The sequence below is a fragment of the Lepus europaeus genome, chromosome 12 (assembly GCF_033115175.1).
Source record: "Lepus europaeus isolate LE1 chromosome 12, mLepTim1.pri, whole genome shotgun sequence".
Taxonomy (NCBI): Eukaryota; Metazoa; Chordata; class Mammalia; order Lagomorpha; family Leporidae; genus Lepus; species Lepus europaeus.
In genome coordinates, this window is record NC_084838.1 from 21741415 (window position 1) to 21761699 (window position 20285).

The following is a 20285-nucleotide window of genomic DNA, read 5'->3' on the forward strand; positions in this document are numbered from 1 at the left end:
CCAGATATAGGGTCAGGAAAGTCCAGTGAGTTGAAGCCAAGACTTGGAAGTTAAGTAAGAATTAGCTAGATAAACAGGAAAGAGGGAAAATATTTCAGACAATGGGAACAGGATATGCAAAAAATAAAAAACCAACAGAATCAAGAGTGTAGCATGTGTGAAGAACTGAAAACAGTGCAATATGATAGGAAGGCAGAAAGAGAGCAGAGAGTGGACCGGGCCGAGCACGAGGGGATTCTCAGTACAGGGAGCAGTGAGCCCTGGAGAGGACATCCTGACCTCATCCTGTTTCATGTGCCATGGAAGGAGAATGGAGTAATAAAGTTTGCGTATAAATACAGCACCCTTGGCTGGCGCTGTGGCTTAACAGGCTAATCCTCCACCTTGCGGCGCCGGCACACCGGGTTCTAGTCCCGGTTGGGGCACCGGATTCTATCCCGGTTGCCCCTCTTCCAGGCCAGCTCTCTGCTATGGCCCGGGAAGGCAGTGGAGGATGGCCCAAGTCTTTGGGCCCTGCACCCGCATGGGAGGCCAGGAGAAGCACCTGGCTCCTGGCTTCGGATCAGCGAGATGCGCCGGCTGAAGCGGCCATTGGAGGGTGAACCAACGGCAAAAAGGAAGACCCTTCTCTCTGTCTCTCTCTCACTATCCACTCTGCCTGTCAAAAATAATAATAAATAAATAAATAAATAAATAAATAAATAAATAAATAAATACAGCACCCTACTTGCTGTACATAATACACAGGAGAAGGACCAGAACTACGAGAAGAGTAGCGAGGATGGTGCTGGGGTATTCGGGGGCTGAGGGTGCATGCCTGGATCAGGAGTATGGCAGAAGGGATGGAGAAAAGTACATGAAGCCGAACTCTCATTTGGAAAGTCGAAATTCATGCATAATGGAAATGTTCTTAAATCATATATATTCATAGTGTAATACAAACCTCACCTACAAAATAAATGCATTTTAATATTTTATTATAAATATTAATCTAAGTCAAAGAAATGTAACCAGATTAACCTGCTCTACACACCTTTTTCCTCTTTCAATGATGTAATCAGATAATTTAAGATACAAAACAAAGTAAACTGGCTCAAGCCTACATACTTCACTAAGGGAACACTACAATGTACTCTACTACAGATTACAAACTCTATTATAATCTATTTAAAGTGTTCCAAGAGTTGTATCTTAATGACATGTAAACATACTTAGGGTTTCAGTCTGCAATTTTTTTTTAAAGATTTATTTTATTTATTTGAAAAACAGAGTTACAGAGAGAGGTAGAGACAGAGAGAGAGAGAGAGAGAGGTCTTCCATCCGCTGGTTCACTCCCCAGATGGCCGCAACCGCCGGAGCTGTGCCGATCCAAAGCCAGGAGCCAGGAGCCAGGAGCTTCTTCCAGGTCTCCCATGTGGGTGCAGGGGCCCAAAGACCCGGGCCATCTTCCACTGCTTTCCCTGGCCACAGAAGAAAGCTGGATCGGAAGCAGAGCAGCCAGCACTTGAACTGGCGCCCATATGGGATACCGGTGCTTCAGGCCAGGGCTTTCACCTACTGTACCACAGTGTCGGCCCCTGCAAATATGTAATTTTTTGTTTTGTTTTGTTTTTTTGACAGGTAGTTACAGACAGTGAGAGAGAGAGACAGAGAGAAAGGTCTTCCTTCCGTTGGTTCACTCCCCAAATGGCCACCACGGCTGGCGCTGTGCAGATCCAAAGCCAGGAGCCAGGTGCTTCTTCCTGGTCTTCTATGTGGGTGCACTTCCATGCCCAAGCACTTGGGCCATCCTCCACTGCCCACCCCGGGCAGTGGACTGGAGAGCTGGACTGGAAGAGGGGCAACTGGGACTGGAACCCAGCACCCAAATGCAATTATGTTTTAAATGCTTAAAAAAACACCATTTTTTCTCATTATTGTCCCTCCTTTAGTTTATCTATAAAGTATAAAATAGCAATAATAAAATAAGAAAAACATGATTTGAGGGTCCCAGCATAATTTCATTGTGTTCCATATTTTTATAAACATAGGTACATCTAAAATGTCAGCTGCCTTTATACCAACTGAATAGACAGGTGGGCATGTCTGAGAGGTCGTTCCAAGCAGAACACCACGACCAGACGACTGAGTCTGAAGAGGAACAATGTGGGGAGGGTGCATAGGAAAGACTTGCTAGTTTGAGGCACAGTAAATTAGACATATGTGTATCTATTTTTTTAACTAAGAGGGACTATTGAAGAGCAGATTTAATGGATGATGGCAAAAGCAGGTATTGGAAATGGTGAGTTTGAGACATTTTCAGATTGAGGCATTTTTGTGACAGCCAATTAAAAATGTCCAAAGAAGCCTAATTAAACTAAAAATACAGATTAAATAATTTACCCATTCCTATGTTCACTGAAGCCGTATGAATGGTCAGAATTTCCTACAGACTCTGCAGCATGTGGAGTGCTAGGATGGCAACCTAAAGAACACTGTTTAGGCAAAGGGTAGAGGAGGAGCACCCAGCAAAGAGACTGACGAGGCATGATCACAGGCAGAGGAAAGCTATTGTCAAGGAAGCCAGAGAGAGGGGGCAACTGCATCAAATGCTGTAGAGTGGTCACAGTAGAAATGACAAATGTCACTGGTGACCTGGAACTCATCCAGGATCTTGGTGAAAGCAAATTGTGTGTCATGTAGAAAAGCCATATCAGAGAGGCATGTGTGAATTGCAGATAAAAATGAATGTGGTTCTGAAAGCAAGAAAGAAAATATGATATATGGTTTGTTATTGTTATTATATTCTATTTTAAAGCTAGAATAGATTTGAGAACATTAAAATACCCCTGGAAAGGAGGCTACAGGATGAACAAGGTTGGGGGACAATTAACAGCAATTTCTGAGAAAATCAAAAGAAATGAGATCCATGGACTGATTACTGTCACCACCTGCCAGAAATGCAGAATGTTAGACCCCAGTCCAGAACTTCTGGATCAGATCCTGCATTTGAGGAGGATCTCAGGTACTGGAGATAGACATCAAAGTTGGGATGTGCCAATATAGAGTTGAGCTTCCCTCCACTAGACAGGAAGTGACCTACAATGACTTGTTTGCTATATGATAGCAGGAACCTGAAACAATTTCCATCTATCTAGTTTTTAAAAACTATCATTAGGGGTCTGGCACTGTGGCACAGTGGGTTAAAGCCCTGGCCTACAGCACCAACATAACCATATGGGCACTGGTTCGAGTCCTGGCTGCTCCTTTTTTTTTTTTTTTTTTTTTTGACAGGCAGAGTTAGTGTGAGAGAGAGACAGAGAGAAAGGTCTTCCTTATGCTGATTCACTCCCCAAATGGTTGCTACAGCTGGCACGCTGCGCTGATCCGAAGCCAGGAGCCAGGTGCTTCCTCCTGGTCTTCCATGCGGGTGCAGGGCCCAAGCACTTGGGCCATTCTCCACTGCCCTCCTGGGCCACAGCAGAGAGCTGGACTGGAAGAGGAGCAACCGGGACAGAATCTGGCGCCCCAACTGGGACTAGAACCCGGGGTACCGGCGCCGCAGGCGGAGGATTAGCCTAGTGAGCCGCGGCGCCAGCCTGGCTGCTCCACTTCTGATCCAGCTCTCTGCTATGGCCTGGGAAAGCAGCAGAAGATGACCCAAGTCTTTGGGCCCCTGTAACCACATGGGAGACCCGGAAGAAGCTTCTGGCTCCTGGCTTCAGGCAACATAGCTCTGACCATTGCAGCCATTTGGGGAGTGAACCAGTAGATGGAAGATACCTCTCTCTCTCTCTCTGGCTCTATATCTCTCTGTAACTCTTTTAAATAAATACAATCTTTAAAAAAAAAAAAACTATCATTAGGGACTGGTGTTATAGTGTAACAGGCAAAGCTACCATCTGTAACACTGGCATGTCATATGGGTGCTGGTTTAAGTCCCAGCTGCTCCACTTCCAATCCAACTCCCTGCTAACGGCCTCGGAAAAGCAACAGAAAATGGCCTAAGTGCTTTGGCCACTGCCACCCATGTGGAAGACCTGGATGAAGATTCTGATTCATGGCTTTGGCCTGGCCCAGTCCTAGCCATTGCAGTCATCTGGGGAGTGAACCAGAGGATGGAAGATCTTTCTCTCTCTCTCAACCTCCCATGTAACTCTTTCAAAGAAATAAATAAATCTTCAACCAAAAATTATTATTAACATATGTTAATATGTTATATCGAGAATAAAAATAAATATTAAGTTTTTTTTTTTTTAAGACCGAGAAAGAGAGAAATCTTCCCTATACTGGCTCACTCCCCAAATGCCCACAAAAATCAGTTTTTGGTCAGGCCCAAGCCAGGAACTAGGAAATCAATCCAGGTTTCCCATGTGGGTGGCAGGGATTCAACTACTTAAGCCAACATCACTGTTTCCCAGGGTATTCCGATATGAGATGTGGCATCCCAAGCAGTATCTTTAATCACACCCAGCCCTATTAAGAGGTTTAAAAAACTGATTACAGGGAATCCAAGGTGACTGAATAGAGAAAAGATGTGCTGATTTTGATCCCGGGAAGATAACAGAAGAAAAGCATTGCCAGGGGAGAGCTGGAGAGAAGTCTGCAGTGGAAATTGTACACAGAGCAGCGTGAGCAGTCCAAATACGTGGCAGTGAGTGGGGACACCACTGGTGACTCCTAGAGCCAGGGGCTGGAGGACATGCCATTTTCTAGAAGCAAGGTGAGAGGAGACTGCCTAAGGGAGAACCTTGTAGACCTCAGTTTGAGTATGACTCAGTTGGAGTGCTAGCAGGGGGCAGGTGCCTATCTAACTGCGTGAAGGGTAAGCATATTTCTTTCTCCGCATTCCCCAACAAGGGTACCCAGAGACTAGAGGGAGGAAGTGCTATCTTAACACAAGTAGAGACTGTGGGGGCTCACACATGTGAGCAATGAGGGGATTTTGTCAGAAGCATAAATCTGCATCTCCACTGATTTTGAATCTGGCTTGGGAGGTTGGGGCACCCACTTAGGACTGTGAGGTGCTTCCCCCCAACTCTATCACAAGCATCCAGATCCAAACTGCCAAGGTAGAGCATCAACAGGCAGCTGGCTCTGGGAATGTCTCTGCTCTATCCATGGACAGGGCAGGCTCATGGGGCTAAGAATGGATTTCCTGCTCCCTGTGACTGTGGGAATCTTGCATACTATGACTGTGGACATTCTGTGATTGTATGATAGGCATGGGATGTAGCTGGGTCCCTGGGCAGCTGTGTATCTAGCTTTGGAGGCTCAGAGTTCCCTGAGTGCGTGGGATAGGTCATTGCAGAGGGTTCCATGCTCACACCAAGGACCGTGCAGCTCCTTTGTGTGGTTCATGTGCCTGGATGGTGGGGTGTGTAGCCACTATGGGCTAACTCCAGGCACTGATCACCTTGGCAAAGATGAAGCGAGGCTGTGATCATACCCTGCCCACTGCTGACAATAGAGGATATCTACCACGTCCAACTTGGATGACACCCTGGACTCTTGCCCCATCCTCAAGCCCAGTAGGAGCTCCTTGGCACATTCACAAGGAGCTGGATCAGAAGCATAAGCCTCTAGATATCCACCAAAGGAGAGGACACTCCATTAAGCCACAGAGGCCTATTACAAAAATAAAAGCCATCAGAGGAGAAAACCAACAAGTGTTACCACAAATGCCTAAAAATAAATACAAGAAACGTGAACAAGGAAGACAATGACTCCCAGAAGGAATATAGCAACACTAAAATATTAGAATGTGAAAACGGGGCCAGTACTGTGGTACAGTGGGTTAAAGCCCAGCCTGTAGAGCTGGCATCCCATAAGGGTGCTGGTTTGAGTCCCAGTTGCTCCACTTCCTGTCCAGCTATCTGCTATGGTCTGGGAAAGCAGTGGAAGATGGCTGAAGCCCTGGGGCTTCTGCACCCACGTGGGAGACCCAGCAGAAGCTCCTGGCTCCTGGCTTCAGATCAGCTCAGCTCTGGCTGTTGTGGTTATTTGGGGAATGGACCAGTGGATGGAAGACCTCTCTCTCTCTCTCTCTCTCTCTCTCTCTCTCTCTCTCTCTCTCTGGTTCTACCTCTCTCTGTTAACTCTGTTTTTCAAATAAATAAAGTTAATCTTAAAAAAAAAAAAAAGAATATGAAGATGGAAGAGATTGATGCCTGAGAAGGATGTGAAAAGTATGATCATAAGATTATTCAAAAGCACAGATAAGCAAATACATGGGATAAAGAAATCCATACACAGCATGGATGAAAAATTTTGCCAGGAGATAGAGATATTGAGGAGAAATCAATCAAATATTAGAAAAGAAGATTCAATATGTCAAATAGAAAATACAATGGAAAGTCTTAACAATAGAGTTGGTAAAGTAGAAGAAAGAATATCTGAGCTAAAAGACAAATCCTTGGATATATGTGACAGAAAAAAAAATTAGAAAAATAGTGTTGGAGACTTATGGGATACTATCAAACAATCAAACATACGAGTCTTAGGAGAGTCCCTGAAGGTGTGGAGAGAATAATGAATTAGAAGGCCCATTCAATGAAATAACAGCAGAAAATTTCCCTAATTTGGAAAAAGATAGGGACATCTAAGTACAGGAACCATATAGAATTTGTAACAGATATGACTAGAAAAGATCTTAGGGCCAGTGCTGTGGTGTAGTGGGTTAAATTGCTGCCTGTAATGCTGACAGCCCATAAGGGTACCAGTTCAATACTCAGCTGCTCCACTTCTGATCTAGCTCCCTGCTAATGTACCTGGGAAAAGCAGTGGAGGATGGTCCAAGTGCTTGGGCCCCTGCAACTCATGTGACAAACCCAGATGAAGCTCCTGGGTCCTGGCTTTGGTCTGGACCAGCCCTGGTGGTTATGGCCATTTTGGGAGTGAACAAGTAGATGGAAGATATCTCTCTCTCTTTCTTTGTATATGTGTGTGTGTGTGTGTCCCTCTCTGTCTGCAACTCTTCCTTTCAAATACAATAAATAAGTCTTTAAAAAAGGAAAGAAAAGGGGCCAGCACTGTGGCGCAGCAGGTTAACGCCCTGGCCTGAAGCACTGGCATCCCATATGGATGCCAGTTCTAGTCCTGGCTACTCTTCTTCCAATCCAGATCTCTGCTATGGCCTGGGATAGCAGTGGAAGATAGTCCAAGTCCTTGGGCCCCTGTGCCCACATGGGAGACCCGGAAGAGGCTCCTGGCTCCTGGCTTCGGATTGGCACAGCTCCGCCCATTGTGGCCATCTGGGGAGTGAACCAGCGGATGGAAGACCTTTCTCTCTGTCTCTACCTCTCTCTGTAACTCCATCTTTCAAATAAATAAATAAATAATCTTTAAAAAAATTTAAAAAAGAAATGATCTTCACCATGACCCATTAGAGTCAAACTATGAACAGTAAAACATAAAGAAAAGATTCTAAAATGTGCACAAGAGAAATGCCAGACTACTTTCAGAGAATCCCCAATTAGATGAAAAGCTTGTTTATCATCAGAAATCCTACAGGCTAGGACAGAATAGACAGACATAGTCAGAATCCTGAAAGAAAAAACTGTCAATTCAGAATACCATACCCAGCAAAGCTCTTATTTATAAATGAAGGTGAAATAAAGACCTATCAAAACAAGCAGAAATTCATAGAATTTGTTACCACTCTCCCAGCATTACAAATGATACTTAAGGATGTACTACACAGAGAACAATAGTCATCATTATGAAAGAACGTGAATGCAGAAAATCTCCTAGTAAAAGTACAAAAGAAATCCAAAGCAAACAATAGGAATATTTATGGGAAAATGACAGGACCAATTCACTACTTATGAGTAATAACCTTGAATGTAAATGTACAGGAATGTACATGTACAGGAATGTACATGTACAATCCTAAATTTTCCAATTAAAAGATACAGACTGGCTGAATGGATTAAAAAAAAGACCCATCTATTTGCTACCTACAAGAAACACACCTCACCAACAAAGATACATACAGACTGAAAATGAAAGGATGGAAAAAAAATATTCCATACTAACAGAAAGCAAAAATGAGCAGGTGTAGCCATCCTAATATCAGACAAAATAAGCTTTGACAGAAAAACTGTAAAAAGAGACAAAGAAGGACATTATATAATGATTAAGGGAGGGGCCTGCAATGTGGCATAGTGAGTAAAGCGGCCACCTACAGTGCCGGCATCTCATATGAGCACCGGTTCGAGTTCCAGCTGCTTCACTTCTGATCTAGCTCTCTGCTATTACCTGGGAAAGCAGTAAAAGATGGCTCAAGTCCTTGGGCCCCTGCACCTGTGTGGGAGACCCAGAGAAAGCTCCTGGCTCCTGGTTTTGGATCAGCACAGATGCAGCCATTGTGGTCATCCAGGGATTGAACCAGCCGATGGAAGACCTCTCTCTCTTTCTGTTTCTGCCTCTCTAGAACTCTGTCTTTCAAATAGATAAATATTTTTAAAAATGATTAAGGGATCAATTCAATAGGAAGACATGACTATAGTAAATGTATATGCATCTAATGCTAATCTACAATATGGTCTAAACAGAACTAATTGATATCTATGGAACATTTCATCCCAAAGCTGCAGAATACACATTATTTTCATCAGGACATGGCACATTCTCTAGGATAGACCATAAAGCAAGTCTCAACAAATTAAAAAAAAAATTGAAACCATACTGTGTATCTTTCTGACAACAATGGAATGAAGATGGAAATTAACAACTAAAAAATATGCAAACTCATGGAGACTGAACAACATGCTCCTGAATAAACAGTGGGTCACAGAATAAAAAAATCCCTAAAATAAAATGAGTATGACAACACAACATATCAAAAGGGAAGTTTACAGAAATTAGTGTAAAGGCATTAAATTAACAATGTATCTCAAGGACCTAGAAAAATAAGAACAAACCAAAACCAAAATTAGTAGGAGGAAACAAGTAATTAAAATTAGAGAAGAAATAAACAAAATTGAAGCAAAAAAAAAAATACAAAAGATTAGTGAAATGAAGAGCTGGTTTTTTGAAAAAATAAATAAATAAATAAATAAACAAAATTGATATATCGGGGCTGGCGCTGTGGCACAGTAGGTTCAGTAGGTTGGTCCTCCACCTGTAGTGCCGGCATCCCATGTGGGTGCCAGTTCTAGTCCTGGCTGCTCCTCTTCCAATCCAGATCTCTGCTGTGGCCTGGGAAAGCAGTGGAGGATGGCCCAGGTGCTTGGGCCCCTGCACCCATGTAGGAGACCAGGAGGAGGCACCTGGTTCTTGGCTTCAGATAGGCACAGCTCCAGCCATTGTGGCCATTTGGAGAGTGAACCAATGAATGGAAGACCTTTCTCTCTGTCTCTCTCTGTCTGTAACTCTGCCTGTCAAATAAATAAATAAAATATTTTAAAAAAATTTGATACATCATTGGTCCAAACCAAAAAAAGGGTCTAGGAGGGAGACGATCCAATCAGAGATGAAAAAGGAGATATAACAGCAGAAATCACAGAAATAAAAAGAATTATCAAGAATTACTACAACCTGCTATATGCCAACAAATAGGAAAATCTTGAAAAAATGGATATATTTCTGGACACATACAATCTACCAAAATCAAGTCATTAAAACATAGAAAAACTAAAAAGTCTAATAACCAAGACAGAGATTTAATCAGTAATAAAGATCCTCCCAACAAAGAAAAGCCCAGGACCAGATGGCTTCATGCTGTATTCTAGCAAATTTTAAAGAATAACTCATTCCAATTCTCCTCAAACTATTCAAAACAATTGAAAGGGAAGGAATCCTCCCAAACTCCTTCTATGAGGCTAGCATCACCACAATTCCAAAACCAGAAAAAGATACAACAAAGAAAGAATTGTAGACCAATATCCCTGATGAACATAGATGCAAAAATCCTCAAGAAATACTAGCTAATTGAATCCAACAACACATCAGAAATATCATTCATCGGAACCGAGGAGGATTTATCCCTGGTATGCAGGGATGGTTCAACATATGCAAACCAATAAACATAATACATTACATTAACAAAATGAAGAATAAAATCATATGATTATCTCAATAGATGTAGAGAAAGCATATGAGTACATCTTTTCATGATTAAAAAAAAAAGCAAACTGAGAATAGAAGAAATATTCCTCAATACAAACAAGGCAACATATGGAAACCCACAATCAGCATAATATTGAATGGGAAAAGTTGGAAGCATTCCCACTAAGATCCAGAACCAGACAAGGATGCCCACTTTCACCACTGCTATTTAATATAGTTGTGCAAGTTTCAACCAGAGCCATTAGGCAGGAAAAATAAATCAAAGGGATATAAATTGGAATGGAGGAAGACAAATTATCCCTGTTTGCAGAAGATATGATCCTACATATAGGGGAACCAAAAGATTCCACTAAAGGATGATTGGAATTCTTATATAAGGTTGGTAAAGCTGCAGGATTTAAATCAACACACAAAAATCAATAGCTTTTGTATACACAGACAATGCTATGGTTAAGAAAGAATTTGTAAGATCAATCCCATTCACAATGACTACAAAAATTTTTAAATACCTTGGAATAAATTTAACCAAGGATATGAAAGACCTCTACAATGAAAATCACAAAACATTAAAGAAAGAAGTAGAAGAAGACACACATACAAAAAATGGAAAAATCTTCCATGTTCATGGATTGGAAGATCAAAATGTCCATAATTCCCAGGGCCGGCCCTGTGGCGTAGTGAATAAAACCACTGCCTGTAGTATCAGCATCCCATATGAGAGCTGGTTTGAGTCCTGGCTGCTCCACTTCCGATCCAGCTCTCTGCTATGGCCTGGGAAAGCAACAGAAGATGGCCCAAGTGCTTGGGACCCTGCACCCAAGTGGGAGACCTGGAAGAAGCTCCTGGCTCCTGATTTCAGACTGGCCCAGCTCTGGCCATTGCAGCCATCTGGGGAACCAGCAGATGGAAGACCTCTCTCTCTGCCTCTGCCTCTCTGTAACTCTGCCTTTAAAATAAATAAATCAATCTTTAAAAAAAGCCCACAATTCCCAAAGCAATTTGCAAATTCAATGTGATCTCAATCAAAATACAAAGGACATTCTTCTCAGGTCTAGAAAAAACAATACTAAAATTCATATAGAAACACAGAGACTCCAAACAGTTAAAGCAATCTTAAACAACAAAAACAAAGCCAGAGGTATCATAATAGCAGATTTCAAGACATACTACAGGGTAGTTATAATCAAAATAGCCTAGTACTGGCACAAAAATAGACATGTAGACCAATGGAACAGAATTGAAGCCCCAGAAATTAATCTATGCTTGTAATCTTTGACAAATGAGATAAAATCAATCTGTGGAGAAAGGACAGTCTCCAACAAATGGTGCTAGGAAAATTGGATCTAGGTGTGCAGAAGTATGAAACAAGACACTCTGCCTTATACCTTATATAATAATCAACTCAATGAGGGCCAGCACTGTGGCACAGCAGATTAAGCTGCCACTTGCAGCACTGGCATCGAGTCCCAGCTGCTCCACTTCCAATCCACCTCCCTGCTAATGTGCCTACAAAAGCAGCAGAAGACGGCTCAAGTGCTTGGGCCCCTGCATCCTGGACTTCTTGGGAGTCCAGGAAGAAGCTCCTGGTTCAGCACCACTCATTATGGCCATTTGGGAAGAGAACCAACCGATGGAAGATTTCTCTCTCTGTCTCTCTTTCTCTCTCTGTAACTCTGACTTTCAAATAAATAAATAAACCTTTAAAAAGCAACTCAAAATGGATCAATGATCTAAATCTAAAACCTGATATCATTACTAGAGGAAAATATTGGGAAAACTCTGCAAGGCATTGGCATAGGCAAAGACTTCTTGGAAAAGACCCCAGAAGCCCAGGCTTAAGAAGCAAAAATACTCAAATGGGATTACAGCAAGCTCAGAAGCTTCTCCATCGCAAAAGAAACACTCAGCAAACTGAAGGAGCAACTGACAGAATGGGAGAAAATCTTTGCAAACTATGTAAGTGATAAAGGATTAATATCCAGGACCTATAAAGAACTCAAGAGACTCAACAACAAAACAAACAATCCAGTTAAGAAATCGGCAAAGGACATGAACAGACATTTTTGAAATGATGAAACTCCATTGGCCAAGAGACACATTAAAAAATGCTTGTGATCACTAGCCATCAGGGAAATGCAAATAAAAGCCACATTGAGGCTTCACTTCACCCCCGTTAGAATGGCTATCATTCAAAATGAAAAACCAGTACATGATAGTGAGGATATGGGGAAACGGTACCATAATACTCTGTTGGTGGGAATGTAAACTAGTACAACCATTATGGAAAACAGCACGGACATTCCTCAGATGTCTGAAATTAGATTTACCCTATGACACAGTCATACCACTCCTAGGAATTTATCCAAATGAAATGAAATCAGCATATGGAAGGGTTATCTGTACCTCCATGGTTATTGCAGCTCAATTCACAATAGCTAAGGTATGGAATCAACCCAGATGTCCATTAATTGATGACTGATAAAATGTGACATATATACAGTATGAAATACTACTCAGCCATAACAAAGAATGAAATCCTGTCTTTTGCAACAAAATAGATTCAACTGGAAGCTATTATTCTTAGTGAAATAAGCCAGTCTCAAAAAAAAAATACGTTTTCTTGATTTGCAGCAGGTAATATAGAATATAAAAAATGTATATAGGGGCCAGCACCATGGCATAGCAGATAATGCCACCACTTGCAGTGCCAGCATCCCATATGGGTGCCAGTTTAAGTCCTGGCTGCTCCACTTCCAATCCAGATCCCTGCTAATGTGCCTGGGTAAGGCAGTGGAGGATGGTCCAACTCCTTGGGACCCTGCACCCACGTGGGAGACATGGAAGAGGCTCCTGGCTCCTGACTTTGGACTGGCCCAGCTTCAGCCATTGCGGCCACTTGGGAGTGAACCAGCAATGGAAGACCTTTCTCTTTGCCTCTGCCTCTCTGTAACTGTGCCTTCCACATTAAAAAAAAATGTATAGGAATGAAGTGGATATCTTGTGATATGATTGTTGTTTTAGCCTTTGTTTATACTCCTGAGGAACTGTAGTCTTTCTACTTTTTACTTGTTGAATATTATAGTTAGTGGTGAATTCAGCCTGTGATTATACAGTGGATTAAAATTATGTCTTTGCAATAATTAATGAAATGAAGAGAGTGTCTCCTAAAATCCACAGAATTAGAACACACAGTGCTTACCAGAGAGTTCAAATTGATAGATGGCTTGAGTAGCTTTAACAACATCATCACTGAGAGAGTCCTTAACGATTCTGAACGTCTCCTCCACAGGTCCAGAACGTTGTGGTTTGGGTTGTGGCCGCGACTTCTCTTCTTTGATTTCTGGAACAGGACCTGTAAAGTATTATTCATGTAAATGTCATTAAAACATTGGCAGTGTAAGGCCACACATAGAATTAATTAACTACCAGGATGGATCTGCTACCGATTACATCTATTTGACCTTTTTTTTTAGAAAACAGTTTATTTCAACAAGCCTGCAGTCCTGGGAAAAGGCTGAAAGGCTGATCTGTGGATCCAAACTGTGCTCTTTCCTTCCAACAAGACAGCAAAAGGGGTTTCTAAAGGGAATGGAGTAACTAAAGGTTGAAGTTAAAAAAAAAAACAGTGAGTCCAGTCAACTGATGACTAAGCATATGTTCAGGCTTCCTACTGATGCAGGACTGGGCGGAGGCTTCTTGGTAATGGAGCTCAGCTGTCTGCAGTTGGTGGCTGCCTGTGAGGTCTGCCTTTCTGCCATTTCCTTTCAGTAGGCTCCCTGATGGAGTCTCCAAATCTAACACGTCCTTTCAGTACTTGGGCATCTTCTTAAGTAAGTAACTTTCTCCTCTATCACTTGGACTAGTCCTGAATCCAGGCTCCATCATAAAGTCCACATTCCTGGTGATGTGCACACTGGGGGCAGCATGAGAGGGTGGGTCCTTGCCACCCATATGAAGTTCTTATCTTCAAATATGGTCACTTGGGGATTCGAATGTCTACATAGGGATTGGCAATGCATTCTTTTTTTGGTCTTGGCCATATGTAGATGTCTCTAGAATCTTATCTGCAAGGGAAATTGCTTGGAAGAAGGGGTGAGACAAATGGTCAAGATTGTTCCTAGATTCTACTGCGCTAAGCAAGATCATGAAGGAAATGCACATCATAGAAAAATGGGCATAATAGCTGGACAACAAAATAAAGTAGCTTCCCTGTAGGCAAACTGACTTTCAATGAATTCAGTGGCAACTAAGAGCACAAATCAAACTGATAGAATAACAGCCACAATAATGACCACAAATGTAATTGGCTTACACTCCCAAGAAAAGACTGACCCTCAAATTCACTTTTTAAAAAACCTATTAGACAGGGCCGGCGCTGTGGCATAGTGATGAAGCTGCTGTCTGCAGTGCCAGCATCCCATATGGGTGCCAGTTCGAGTCCTGGCTGCTCCATTTCCAATCCAGCTCTCTGCTATGGCCTGGGAAAGCAGAAGATGGCTGAAAAGCAGAAGACGCCTCAAGTCCTTGGGCCCCTGCATCCATGTGGGAGACCTGGAGGAAGCTCCTGGCTCCTGGCTCCTGGCTCCTGGCTTCGGATCAGCACAGCTCCAGCCACTGTTTTTGTTTTTTGTCTTTGTTTTGAAAGGCAGAATTAAAGAGAGGCGGCAGAGGTAGAGGTAGAGGTAGAGAGAGAGAGAGAGATCTTCCATCTGCTGGCTCACTCCTCAGATGGCTAGAGATGAGGAGATGAGCCAATCTGGAGCCAGGAGCCAGGAGCTTCTTCCGGGACTCCCATGTAGGGGCAGGGGCCCAAGCACTTGGGCCATCTTGCCCTGCCTTCCCACGTGCATTAGCAAGAAGCTGGATTCAAAACAGAGTAGCCTGGCCCCACACAGGTGCCCATACAGGATGCCAATGCTGCAGGCATCAGCTTTAGCCACTATACCACAGAGCTGGACCCAAATAAATCATTTCTCAATAAAGTTACTTAAAAAGTAATGAATTGGGGGGCCGGCACCGTGGCTCAACAGGTTAATCCTCCGCCTTGCAGCGCCAGCACACCGGGTTCTAGTCCCGGTCGGGGCGCCGGATTCTATCCCGGTTGCCCCTCTTCCAGGCCAGCTCTCTGCTATGGCCCGGGAGTGCAGTGGAGGATGGCCCAAGTGCTTGGGTCCTGCACCCCATGGGAGACCAGGAGAAGCACCTGGCTCCTGGCTTTGGATCAGTGTGGTGCGCCGGCCGCGGCGGCCCTTGGAGGGTGAACCAACGGCAAAGGAAGACCTTTCTCTCTGTCTCTCTCTCTCACTGTCCACTCTGCCTGTCAAAAAAAAAAAAAAAAAAAAGTAATGAATTGGGGTTAGCATTGTGGTACAGCAGGTTAAACCACTGCTTGGGACACTAACATCCCATTTCAGAGGGCCAGCTTGAGTACTGCTACTCTGCTTCTAATTCAGCTCCCTGTTAATGTGCCTGGGAAGCAGCGGACGACAGCTCAAGTACTTGAGTCCCTGTCACCCACGTGGAAGAGCTGGAAGAAGTTCCTAGTTACTGGCTTTGGCCTGGCCCAGTCCTGGCTGTTGCAGCCATTTGGGGAGTAAACCAGCAGATGGAAGATCTACATTTTTGTCTCTCCCTCTCACTGTCACTCTGCCTTTCAAGTAAATAAATAAATGTATATATTTTTAAAAGCCTGTAATTTAATGATAAAAGTTTTCAAAGAAATAACTTCCAGAAAGGCCTCAAAATTTAGCAGGCAAAATATTTCAAACATTCAAAGAAAAGAGCATAGGAAAAGAAAACTCCACTATTCATTTACCATAGTTAAAATATAACAAATTTATTACACTAAAAAAAATGCAGACTCCAAAATTATCTGAATAAAGGAAAAACAAAAAAACAAAAACAAAACCCAGGCACTGGAGTTTGGCCTAATGGTTAAGACACTAGTCAGAATACTCTCATCCCATATTAGATTGCCTAGATTTGAGTCCAAGCTTCAGTCCTGACTCCTGCTTTCCACTAATATGTACCCTGAGAGGCAGCATGTGATGGCTCAAGTGATTAGGCCACTGCCACCCATGCGGGAAACCCAAATGGGCTCTTGGCTTTGGCCTGGTCCAGCCCGGGCTGCTGCGGGCAATTGGGGAGTAAAAAGGGATGGAAGATCAACAGATCTCAATCTCTCTCTCTGTCATTCCACTTTTTAAATAAAAATAATTAATTAGGAGCCAGCGCTGTGGCACAGTGGGTTAAAGCCCTGGCCTGAAATGCTGGCACCCTATATAGACGCCAGTTCTAGTCCCAGCTGCTCCTCTTCCGATCCAGCTCTCTGCTGTGGCCTGGGACAGCAGAAGATGGCCCTTGGGCTCCTGCACCTGTGTGGGAGACCCAGAAGAAGCTCCTGGCTCCAGGCTTTGGATCGGCACAATTCTGGCTGTTGCAGCCATCTGGGGAGTGAACCAGCGGATGAAAGACCTCTCTCTCTGTCTCTACCTCTTTCTGTAACTCTTTCAAATCAATCTTAAAAAAAATTAATAATTAAAAAACAAAATAAGATTATCCTTTAAACAAAAGTCATTGTCACAGGATAAAATTCTATATTTTGGATAAATTTATAAGCTAAAATTTTCAATTTTTGACATAAAATATGGTCTGAAGTCTTACCATGTGATTCTATTTTCTTGATGCCCACATCTGGGTGTTCATCTAAGAAGAAATCTGGTAACAAAGGCTGTCCTGAAAAATTGACCCAAAAGAATCAGTTTAATTTAACAGCGATAATACATTAAGATTTTAATACCTGTTCAATGGGTATAATATCTGTTTTTATTTTGAGATCATTCTGGAGCAATGGAAAGGCCCTCATGAGAACTGTCAAACTACCTAATTGTCATTAAATTAGTGTCCCTATAACTGAGTTAGCCTCCTCTCCTATTTCAAATGCCATCTTCAAGATCTAATCAAGAATCACCTGTTACATAGAGCCTTTACCTGTTCTCCCAGGAGCATTCAGGCTCGTCTTCATCCTTACAACCATTCTGCCTACATCCCTCTGAAGTGCTCAGGAGGAATCATGTCTTACCTGCCCCGCTGAGAGCAGGAGGCCCCTCATTAAGAAGGACTTGCTTCCCAGCATCAACAATTTGGGCTTTTTCTCCCTTCCTCTTCCAACTCACTCCATCATCATGAGAACTAACCCGTCCTATTCTACTAGGTCTTACTGTCAGCTAGCTGTCGAGGTTAGGGTTCTAACACCACACTGACACCTCCAAGGCTTGTGCATGCAAGATGTAAGGGCCCTCAAGCCTCAGAAACTGAGTAAACACAGATGGTAACAGTCTTCCCTCTCTTTCACAACATGAAACAAACATCAGGAGAGCAGGAATGAACTGATCTTTGTTATAATCTAATATCACAGTACCTGGTCATACTAAGTTTTCAATACTTGGTAGGATTTTTAGTTGAAATCAGATTTAAAACTGTACACAATGACTCTAGGTCTTCAGAACCTAAGACATAATTACACTGTGCCAGGACCCAGAAGACCCAAGTCTTGTTCAGGCTCTGTCACTTCTTAGCCATTTGCTCTTAAGCAAAGGCTTAATCTTGGGCCGGCGCCGCAGCTCAATAGGCTAATCCTCCGCCTTGCGACGCCGGCACACCAGGTTCTAGTCCCGGTCGGGGCGCCGGATTCTATCCCGGTTGCCCCTCTTACAGGCCAGCTCTCTGCTATGGCCCGGGAGTGCAGTGGAGGATGGCCCAAGTGCTTGGGTCCTGCACCCCATGGGAGACCAGGAGAAGCACCTGGCTCCTGCCTTCGGATCAGCGCAGTGCGCCGGCCGCAGCGCGCCGGCTGTGGCGGCCATTGAAGGGTGAACCAACGGCAAAAAGGAAGACCTTTCTCTCTGTCTCTCTCTCTCTCACTGTCCACTCTCCCTGTCCAAAAAAAAAAAAAAAAAAAGGCTTAATCTTTCCGGATCTCTTTTCCACTTGTAAACATTAACTACTAAATAATGTGAGTGTACTATATGCCAGGCACTGTGCCAAACACATCATACACATTAATGCATTTGGTTCTCACATACACCCTGTATGGAAGAGATCATTCTCTTAATTTTACCCATAAGGAAACAAGCCCAGAGACAGCAGGTGACATGATCAGAGCCACACAGCTGGATTGCAGTGGCTCCAATCAGAAGCTGGGTTGTCTTCCCCCAACCCCATGTTCTCAATCACTAAACAGTATCGCTTCCCTCACAGGATAGCTGGGAAGGTTAAATAGCTAACATTTATAACAGCACTTAAGAAAACTGCAATCTGCTGGGGCAAGCACTGTGGCATAGAGGGTGAAGCGCCTGCAGCGCTGACATCCTATATGGGTGCCAGTTTGAGTCCTGGCTGCTCTGCTTCCAATCCAGCTCCCCCCTAACGAGCCTGGGAAAGCAGCAGAGAATGGCCCAAGTACTTGGGCCCCTGCACCCACGTGGGAGACTCAGAGGAAGCTCCTGGCTCCTAGCTACTGTCTGTCCCAGCCCGGGCAGTTGCAGCCATTTGGGGAGTGAAGCTGTAGGTGGAAGAACTCTCTCTCTGTGTCTCTCCTGCTCTCTCTCTAACTCTGCCTTTCAAATAAATAAAATAAATCTTTTAAAAAAAGGAAATTTATTAGAAAACAAAACTGCAATCTGGTGTTTAATTCCATTAAAACTGAAGAGATAGGTGAGGATAATACAATTATAAAAAATAAAAAAACATAGTTTCTGTCACCTAGACTCTCAGTTTAAAGCATAATATTTAACATATAATGTAGCACAACCAACAGATATAAAACAATATTCCCATTTATTTATTTATTTTTTGACAGGCAGAGTGGATAGCGAGAGAGAGAGAGAGAAAGGTCTTGCTTTTCGCCGTTGGTTCACCCTCCAATGGCCGCTGCGGCCAGTGCATCGTGCTGATCCGAAGCCAGGAGCCAGGTGCTTCTCCCGGTCTCCCATGCGGGTGCAGGGCCCAAGGACTTGGGCCGTCCTCCACTGCCTTCCCGGGCCATAGAAGAGAGCTGACCTGGAAGAGGGGCAACCAGGACTAGAACCCGGTGTGCCAGCACCGCAAGGCGGAGGATTAGCCTGTTAAGCCACGGCACCGGCCACAATAATCCCATTTATGGCTATATTATCTATTATTTAGAATATGTTTCATATATAAATGAAAAATTCACAATTGGCAGCAGCAGTATCATGCGCAATTTCAGAGAAGAACAGTTATTTTTGACAGGCCTTCTGGAAACTTCTCAAATCACTCCTCTGTTCATGAGACAGATCCTGTTCACACACTTTTACCATTTCTCATTAAGCTGCTCTAAGATGCTGCACTTGAAACAAATCACTATCTTAAAAGTTTTTTATAAAAAAAATTAATGTATCATTTGTACCATATTCTCAAATGAAATTTTACTCAGTGATTTAAAGACCAACCTTGGAAACCAATTTTCATTTTTTCAAGACTCGGAAAAGGCCGGAGCTGAAAAAGCCTTCTAATCGATAAATCACTTCAAAACCCTGCAACTCACATCTATTTTTCCCTTTGTTTCTTGTTTAAATTGTTTGGGTTTTTACCTTCATAGGGGGCAACAGCTATTAAAATAACATATTTATTTTATAATCACACATACATGAAAAACAGATGTTCACTGTAGAAAATGTGGGAAAACACATTACTATTTAAAAAAAAAAAACCTATAAGCATTACCTGGTTTAACTGCATAGATGTCGAAATTTTTTATTCCTTCTTCTTTCAAGATATTTTCATCAATGATAAAGTTGCCAGTAAAACTTTTTGGCTTTCTGAAAATGGAATACGCAGCATCCGCAATGATTTCCACTTTTCTACACTGACTTTCAATCCCAGATCCTCCTAGCATATCCATGGCAGCGGTGTGTATGGCTGTGGAGAAAACACACACACATAATAACATACACCTAACTCCAAATCAAACAAGACTACGGAAGTAACAAGCAACCAGGACCTTCACAATGTATTTCTCAGACGATGAAAAAAAGGTCCAGAGAGTTCAAGGATTTGCCAAATGTTCTACAGGCAGAACTGGGTACAAAGCACATGTTCCTTACTCTGCACAATGCTTCCACCTCATACAGAACTCCTTCCTGAGACTCACGGCAAAGCTAACGAGACTTCCGATTTAGAACACTCAAGAGCTTGCCTGCTGTTCTTGAGAATCA

General features: G+C 43.1%; 1 protein-coding gene across 1 annotated transcript in view; it reads right to left on the reverse strand.

The window, feature by feature from the left end:
* Positions 1-20285, reverse strand: part of HSDL2 (hydroxysteroid dehydrogenase like 2) — an 89292-nt gene that overhangs the window by 12835 nt on the left and 56172 nt on the right. The window contains exons 7-9 of the mRNA XM_062207744.1: positions 19795-19989; positions 16714-16785; positions 13250-13402 (exon numbers count right to left, since the gene is read on the reverse strand). Of these exons, the coding sequence (XP_062063728.1) occupies positions 13250-13402; positions 16714-16785; positions 19795-19989 (420 nt within the window). The remainder of the gene's footprint in view (positions 1-13249; positions 13403-16713; positions 16786-19794; positions 19990-20285) is intronic.